The following is a 9268-nucleotide window of genomic DNA, read 5'->3' on the forward strand; positions in this document are numbered from 1 at the left end:
AAAGCCAGGGGAGGTGCAGATAAAAGCAACTCGCTGTGAAGACAATAATTTATTTCCTTATGTATTATTTTTAACCCATTGAGCTCTTCCCATCCTTCTGGCACCCCAATTCCCAAGTGGAGCACTCTGCTGAAGCCAGGGCAGACAAATCAAACTTGCTGTAAAGACCATAAATAATTTCATTATGTATGAATTTTAACCTGTTTACCCGTGTTCATCCTTCTCCTGGCACCCCAGTTCCCAGGTAGAGCACTCCCATAAAACCAAGTGAGGTGCAGATAAAACAAACTTGCTGTGAAAACCATAATTAATTTCTCTATGTATTATTTTTAACCTATTTACCTATTCCTGTCCTTTTTCTGGCACCCCAGTTCCCAAGTGGAGCTCTCTGTTAAAGCCAGGAGAGATGCAGATAAAACTTTGCTGTGAAAACCATAATTAATTTCCTTATGTATTACTTTGGAATAAAATATTAAAACTGAACACTCGATATCGGGATTAAAATAAATATTGTACTGTACACTCAATATTTGGATTAAAATATTGTACCTGAACACTCAATATTGGGATTTTGGCAGGGTTGGTCACTTTGGGAATTCCCAAGCAATCTGATTTTTTAGGAGTTTTGGCAGGGTTGGTCACTTTGGGAATTCCCAACCAATCTGATTTTTTAGGAGTTTTGGCAGGGTTGGTCACTTTGGGAATTCCATAATTAATTTCCTTATGTATTACTTTTAACCTCTTTACTCTCATTTTTCATTATTTTTCTCTACCAAAACGAACACCCTGACCCATTTTTCATCACTCACTGAATCCTGCCCTGGGCCCTGCTGTGCCCGTTGGATAAATGAATTTTCTGCCTCCACAGGGTGCTTTTTAAAGCTAAATTTAATTTTGGGTTGAGATTTGGGATTTATGAGCGGTTGCTGGATGAGCAGCCCAGGATTGGGTTGAAATTCAAGATGCTTCGTGCTCAAAGGGATGGGGCTCAATAAAGAGGAGAGGGACACCTTGCAGCGCTTTGTTAAAAATCTTTCCCAAAAATCTTTCCCAAAAATCTTTCCCTTTTTTGGGTGAACTGTTCCACAGATGAGCTGGGAAAGTGGATCCGCTGTGATTGTGCAATGCAATACTTGGTTTGAAAAACGCTCTGAAGAGTGGAGACAAAAATAAGGCCCTGGACTGAGTGGCTGGAGGGATCTTTGAGAAATGATGAGATTTTTCTGCCTCTCTTCAGCTAAATATCCCCCCTACATTAATATTAAACTCCTAGATGAGTTTAATATTAATGTAATAAATAATTATTAACCAAATAATGTCACAATTAGCACAGTTTGTGCTGATGAGAAGCTGAGGGTCTGGAGGGTGCAGCGGCTGAACTTTGCATTTCTTTGTATTTCTTCCTTTGTATTTTGTGTTGCTGCAGTGCTTTGCTGCTTTTGGTGACTTTTCTTTTAAAATACATTAAAATTACATTAAATTGCATTAAAATTGCATTAAAATTAAATTTTTTTACCATTTACAATACTTTGTATTTCTGGGGATTTTGGGAGTTGCTGTCCTCTGCATCTCCCTGCCTGCCCAGAGCTCTTCATTCAGAGCCACGCTCAGGGTGACAAATCAGAATTTCCCAATTTCCCCAATTCCCCATCTCTCCTTGGTTCTCTTTAAAAGTTTCAATTGAGCTTTGGATAAATGATAATTTCAATAAATTTTGGAGAATTTATTGATGAGAGGTGTTGGGTAGTTTCAGCTTTTTTTTTATAATAATGCATTGAAATTACATTTTTTTACCACTTAAAATACAGGTAGAAACATTTTCTTCCTTTAAATATTAAACTTGTAGATGAGCTTAATATTAATGTAATAAATAATTATTAAAATAATGTCACAATTAGCAGAGTTTGTGCTGATGAGAAGCTGAGGGTCTGGAGGGTGCAGCAGCTGAACTTTGCATTTCTTTGTATTTCTTCCTTTATATTTTGTGTTGCTGCAGTGCTTTGCTGCTTTTGGTGACTTTTCTTTTAAAATACATTAAAATTACGTCAAATTTACATTAAATTACATTAAATTGCATTAAAATTGCATTAAAATTAAATTTTTTTACCATTTACAATACTTTGTATTTCTGGGGATTTTGGGAGTTGCTGTCCTCTGCATCTCCCTGCCTGCCCAGAGCTCTTCATTCAGAGCCACGCTCAGGGTGACAAATCAGAATTTCCCAATTTCCCCAATTCCCCATCTCTCCTTGGTTCTCTTTAAAAGATTCCAATTGAGCTTTGGACAAATGATAATTTCAATAAATTTTGGAGAATTTATTAATGAGAGGTGTTGGGTAGTTTCTGCTTTTCTGCTTTTTCTGCTTTTTTAAAATAATTCATTAAAATTTCATTTTTTACCATTTAAAATACAGGTACAAGCATTCTCTTCCTATAAATACTAAACTTGCAGATGAGTTTGATATTTATGTTAATAAATAATTATTAACATAGTAGTGTTACAATTAGCAGAATTTGCACTGATGAGTGGAAGAACCGAGGGGCTGGAGTGCGGCTGAACTTTGCATTTCTTTGTATTTCTTTCTCTGTATTTTGTGTTGCTGCAGTGCTTTGCTGCTTTTGGTGATTTTTCTTTTGGAATCCATTAAAAATCACATTTTTCCCAGCTCCTCTCATGGCAGTGGCCACCAGAGGCTGCTGCAGAACGGCAGATGCTGCTGGACCAGGAGAATTTGGGAATTCCAGCTGGAATTCGGGCTGAAATCCCACAGTTCTGACAGGGTCGTGTTCCTGTTTGTGGACTTGGAGCAGAAATTATGTATTGTATATATTATAGATATTATTTAATTATTTATATAGTATATATATCTATATATATATATATAAAAAATATTATATTTATATTTACATTTATATATTATATTTATATATTTATATTTATATATTATATTTATATTTATATTTATATATTATATTATATTATATTAATATTTATAAAATATCTATATTTTAAGTATAATATATATATTATAAGTATATATATTACTTAATTTACATATATATTATATGTAAATTCAGTTTACACATAACTTCATTTCTTTATACAATAATGTCATTTTTTCTGTGCCAGAATAATTGTGGCGTGTTCAGCATCCCTGTTTCTGCAACTTTGTATGAAGGAAATTCTTAAAGAAAAATAAAAAATTAATTTGTTTACTGTGACCAGTACCTGAAACTTTGTTAAACACCTAAACCCATATTTTTTAGGAATTTATTAGGAATTTTCTTAGGAATTTGTAAGGAATTTACTTAGGAATTTGTAAGGAATTTTCTTGGGAATTTGTTAGGAATTTTCTTAGGAATTTGTAAGGAATTTTCTTAGGAATTTTTAAGGAATTTTCTTAGGAATCTGTTTCCATACTTTCTTAGGAATTTATTAGGAATTTTCATAGGAATTTGTAAGGAATTTTCTTAGGAATTTGTAAGGAATTTTCTTAGGAATCTGTTTCCATATTTTCTTAGGAATTTATTAGGAATTTTCTTAGGAATTTGTAAGGAATTTTCTTGTGAATTTGTTAGGAATTATCTTAGGAATCTGTTTCCATATTTTCTTAGGAAATTGTAAGGAATTTTCTTGGGAATTTATTAGGAATTTTCTTAGGAATTTGTAAGGAATTTTCTTGGGAATTTGTTAGGAATTATCTTAGGAATCTGTTTCCATATTTTCTTAGGAATTTGTGAAAATCCCCCTCCTTGATTGTGTGTTTATATTTTTGATCCGCTCAGTAACATGGACACTGTGGGGGAAATCAGCTTGAGAATTACACACAAATAACAATTCTCAAACGCTTCAGGGTGTGGTGGGAGCAGTGAAAACAAGGAGTTTGCCTAAAATCTACGGGAAAAAATAATTTAAAATAACGCACTCAGGAGAGTAAATGGTTGGGATATTTGTAATAATGGAACGGCACACAGGAATAGCTGCTGGTTTGTTCTTCACAGAGAATATTCCGTGGCAAAAGCACATCAGAATTATTATTTATTTACGGTGTCATCGCACTTCAGTCACCTTTATTTTGTAATTAATTTCTGTCAGACTGCAAACCCAGATTTAGGTGAGTCAATTCTGGGAGAGTTAAACCCAGTTTTAACTTCGGGTCAGTTAAAATTGTGTTTCTGTAAAATTCTGTAAATTTTTAGAGAGAATAAATTAATTTTTAGGAGATTGAATGACTTAATTTCTGTCAGACTGCAAACCCAGCCTGAGGTGAGTTAATTCTTGGTGAGATTTTACTTTGGGTGAGTTAAAATTCTGTTTCTGTAAAATTCTGTGATTTTTTAGAGAGATTAAATGACTTTATTTCTGTCAGACTGCAAACCCAGCCTGAGGTGAGTCAATTCTGGGAGAGTTAAACCCAGTTTTAAGTTTGGGTCAGTTAAAATTCTGTTTCTGTAAAATTCTGTGATTTTTAGGGAGATTCAATTAATTTTTAGGGGATTAAATGACTTTATTTCTGTCAGACTGCAAACCCAGCCTTAGGAGAGTTAATTCTTGGTGAGATTTTACTTTGGGTGAGTTAAAATTCTGTTTCTGTAAAATTCTGGAACTTTTATAGAGATTAAATTAACTTTTAGGAGATTAAATGACTTGATTTCTGTCAGACTGCAACCCCAGCCTGAGGTGAGTCAATTCTGGGAGAGTCAAACCCATTTTTTACTTTGGGTGAGTTAAAATTCTGTTTCTGTGTGTGTCAGATTTGCACATCCAGTGCCGCTGAGCGGATTTCTGTGTTTGGAAAGCAGTCGGGAAACGCTCTGTGATTAAGCAGAATTTTTCCATGTTCTCCCTGACAGAAATGAGAGCTGTAATTTCTCCAAATATCAGCTACAGCCAATCAGTTACTGCGGGTGTGTAGAACAAGCAGGATAACGTGTGAGGAATTTATTTATTCTGTCAAAGCTCGGAGTGGAGGTGCAAGTCAAAAGAAATGCCCACAAAACCTTTAATCAGCATCACATCATCATTTATGGCGCCGAGCAAAAAATAAAAAAAAAGGGGGGGAAGGAAATATTTAAAGATATTTTATCCAGGAGTTTGGACAGAAAATATTCAGAGGGGGCTTTAGGAAGGCAAGATATGAGGAGAAATTTCTCTGCGAATAAAATTTAGCTGCTGAGGTTTTCTTAGTCTTGGGGCTCGGAGCTGAATGTTTGACAGAATTTGGGGGAAATTATTCTTTTCTTAGTCTTGGGGCTTGGAGCTAAATGTTGGACAGAATTTGGGGGAAATTATTCCTTTCTTTGTGTCCTGTTGTGAAATTTGAGAGCAGGTCATTTCTGGAGGTGGAAATCCAGATACAGCAGCGGTGGCAATGAGGGGTGTGGGTTTGGTTTGGACATTTCTGTTTAAAAATCACATCTCGTCCGCTTGGAAATCTGAGGGCAAGCATCACCAGTGCCTTATTTCCAGTCCAATCGAAGCCACAATTTTTTTGTGGTTTCGTTTATCACATAAAAACCAACTTCAACTGTCTGAAATTCAAGCAGCAAAAAGCCCCAGGATTTGTGTTTGTGGCTAAAGTTGTGGCAAACGTGTCATATCAAACCTCTCACAGCAGAATTTATCTCCAGGAAGGGTGAGTGGGGAGCACTTGGTGCAGGGTGTCACTACAGGGATACTCACAGTAGTAAATCTCCCTCAGCTGAAGGTGTGACCTGCTTTGGCAGATACTCCACTTGATAGTGGAGCCCTGGAAAAAGTTAAAGGTAGAATCTGAAATGTTGGGCTTTGTGCTCTCCCAGATCAGCTGCACCTGCGTAAGCAGTGTGATAAGTTATGTAATTGTTAGATGTGATGATTGTTTAGTAATTAAATATAATTATTATATAACCATAAGAAGAATAATGAGAAACTGTGTTGGAAATTCAGAGAGGGGCTAAATTTATGCATACAATAGAACAATATAAGTTTAATAATTAACATGAAAGTTATATAATGATAGAGTATAAAACATGATCATTTCGGATGTATGGTCGGAGTCAGATTTGGGTTGAATACACCCCTGACACCCAGAGCTCTTAATGAAAAGCACCGCATATAATCCCTGTGATTATGTGTTTGTGAACGCTAACACACTGAGAAATCAGCAAATGGTTTTTGAAACTGCTGGTTTAGGCTTCAAATGGAGTCTTAGTTGTGGGAAATGGATTTGTAGGGAATTCTCCAAGTTTGACAGAAGGCTCACACAGTTTGTGCATCTGTGTGCAAACCTTGAGACAAGAAACGCTGACTGAGAAATGCCCTGGAACGGGACAGACATTGCTGAGGGAGAAATGGAGCTGGAAACAAGTTTCAAAGGATGGTTTTGTAAATAAGACTGGACAGTGTGGAGAGATAGAACTGTGAAAGGTGAATTGTGGGACCCATGAGGGGAAATTTTAGATGTTTGGTTTTAAGGCATTTACAGCAAGGTGTGGCTAAAGCTGATAGGGCAAGAAATGCTTAGAGTGTATTTTAATTTTGAAATAATTGGCTTCTGATTGTGAATGATAACATCTGTATTGTCTCGCCCTTCTCATGAGACTGAAAATGGAATAAAAGTTTTTCAAACACCTCTCAGCTGCCCCATCTGCGGGTCAGAAAAGGCAATTTTCTGAAAGTTACCTATGTGCCGATCACTTTGGGAGACGTTGCAAGGACTGAGCAAGCAGCTCTTCCTCATGAGTGTTTCCAGATAAACCTTGAGCTGCTCAGCACTGGGATCATTCTGCTTGGGAATTTTACATAATAATAATAATAATAATAATAATCTCCACTAGAATCTGATATCTGCCCCCTTGATCTTCATCCCTCACTACATTGGCCTATTACATATTTTGTGTCTTACATGAGAAGGCTCAATCCAAATATTATATATTATATATTATATGTTATATGTTATATGTTATATATTATATGTTATATATTATATATTATATATTATATATTATATATTATATATTATATATCATATATCATATATTATATATTATATATTATATATTATATATTATATATTATATATTTTATATTATATATTATATATTATATATTATATACTGTATATTATATAGTATATAGTATATAGCATATAGTATATAGTATATTGTATATTATATATTGGTTTTGATAATATATAAAATACTGAGCCATAAAGGATGGGGAAAGCTGGAAACTGGACATGAAGTAAAGAACTTTATATTCACAGAATATTAATTGATAATATATAAAATACTGAAGCATAAAGGGTGAGGGAAGCTGGAAACTGGATGTGAAGTGGAGAACTTTATGTTCACAGGAGATTAATTGATAATATATAAAATACTGTAATATATATATAAAATACTAAATATATAATATATAATATATATTATACTATATATAATATATAAGATATAATGTGTAATATATATTATATATTATATATTATATATTATATATTATATATTATATATTATATATTATATATTATATATTATGTATGATATATTATATATTATATATTATATATTATATATTATATATTATATATTATATATTATATATATAATATAATCAAATCCATAGTGCCGGACTAAAGCGTTTCCTTTCTCCAGCAGAGGATCTCAGCACGGTGAGAAACCTGTGAGATGCCGATGAATGTGTGCACTCCATGCTCCAGGGTGTAGGGAGAGCACTGCAAACCCCGCCACAGGGAAAAATTAAACTTAATTCATCTTCAAAAGAGCGTGGGCTCACCTCTAGGAGAGCGTCAAGTACGAGCAACAAAACTTTGTTTTTGAAGAGGAAAAATTTTGTCTTGAAGTAGGAGATTGCTCGAATAGAAACGTTTTTGGAAGAATGTTGGTGTGTCCTCACATGGGGTGATCTTTCTAATCCTGTCGCCCTTGCCCACAGGAAATCCACCTCGCTTTCCTGAAGTGGCTGGAGGGGAACGTGGACGCCGAGGGGCTGAGGGCGTCCAGCAAGGTGTCCCTGAAGTTCGTTCCATCCCGCGAGCCCAGGGTGGAGGTGACCCCGTCCCTGGTGCCCGTGGTCACGGAGATGGGGAGCTTCTCCTCAGAGCACTTCAGCCTCCACACCTACCAGCAGCATCTCCGCACCAAGAAGCTGGGCAAGGTCCTGCTCTTCACCGAGGTGACCACCACCACCATGAATCTTCTGGATGGGTAAGATGGGCACCCAGGGCGTCCTGGGTTCGTTTTCTGATGGGGAATTCATGATTGTGGTGGCACGCAATGGTCAGAGGGAAGCTGGGCACGAAGTGGAGAACTTTGGAATTCATGATTGTGGTGGCACGCAATGCTCAGAGGGAAACTGGAGATAAAGTAAAGAACTTTATGTTTACAGTATATTAATTGATAATATATATATAAAATACTGAGCCATAAAGAGTGGGGAAAGCTGGAAACTGGACATGAAGTGGAGAACTTTGAAATTCATGATTGTGGTGGCACGCAATGCTCAGAGAGAAACTGGATACAAAATAAAGAACTTTGGATTCATAATTGTGGTGACACACAATGCTCAGAGAGAAACTGGAGATAAAGTAAAGGAACTTTATGTTCATGGGGTAATTAATTGATAATATAAAAAAATACTGAGCCATAGAAGGGTAGGGAAAGCTGGAAACTGGATATGAAGTGGAGAAAATTTATGTTAATTGATAATATATAAAATACTGAGCCATAAAGAGTGGGGAAAGCCCAAAAACTGGTACATGAAGTGGGGAAATTTATGTTAATTGATAATATAAAAAATACTGAGCCCTTAAAGAGTGGGGAAAGCTGGAAACTGGACATGAAGTAAAGAACTTTTAATCTTCATGGGGTATTAATTGATAATATATAAAATACTGAGCCATAAAGGGTGGGGGAAAGCTGGAAACTGGACACAAAGTCCAGTTTATGTTCACAGGATATTAATTGATAATATATAAAAATACTGAGCCATAAAGGGTGGGGAAAGCCAAAAACTGGACATGAAGTGGAGAACTTTATGTTAATTGATAATATATAAAATACTGAGCCGTAAAGAGTGGAGAAAGCTGGAGACTGGACACAAAGTCCAGTTTATGTTACACAGGATATTAATTGGTAATATAAAAAATACTGAGCCATAAAGGGTGGGGAAAGCTGGAAACTGGACATGAAGTGGAGAACTTTATGTTAATTGATAATATATATAAAATACTGAGCCATAAAGAGTGGAGAAAGCTGGAAACTGGACA

At 35.4% G+C, this 9268-nt stretch overlaps 1 protein-coding gene across 1 annotated transcript in view; it reads left to right on the forward strand.

Annotated features, from left to right (window-relative positions):
* The window catches only part of LOC128946144 (biotin--protein ligase-like), a 66979-nt gene extending 58768 nt beyond the window's left edge, over positions 1 to 8211 (forward strand). The window contains exon 6 of the mRNA XM_054290061.1: positions 7936 to 8211. Coding sequence (XP_054146036.1) covers positions 7936 to 8211 — 276 coding nt within the window. The remainder of the gene's footprint in view (positions 1 to 7935) is intronic.
* Positions 8212 to 9268: the final 1057 nt, after the last annotated feature.

This window comes from Melozone crissalis, unplaced genomic scaffold (genome assembly GCF_028551555.1).
Source record: "Melozone crissalis strain CALT ecotype California unplaced genomic scaffold, PUWL_Pcris_2 ptg000075l_1, whole genome shotgun sequence".
In the NCBI taxonomy this organism is placed as follows: Eukaryota; Metazoa; Chordata; class Aves; order Passeriformes; family Passerellidae; genus Melozone; species Melozone crissalis.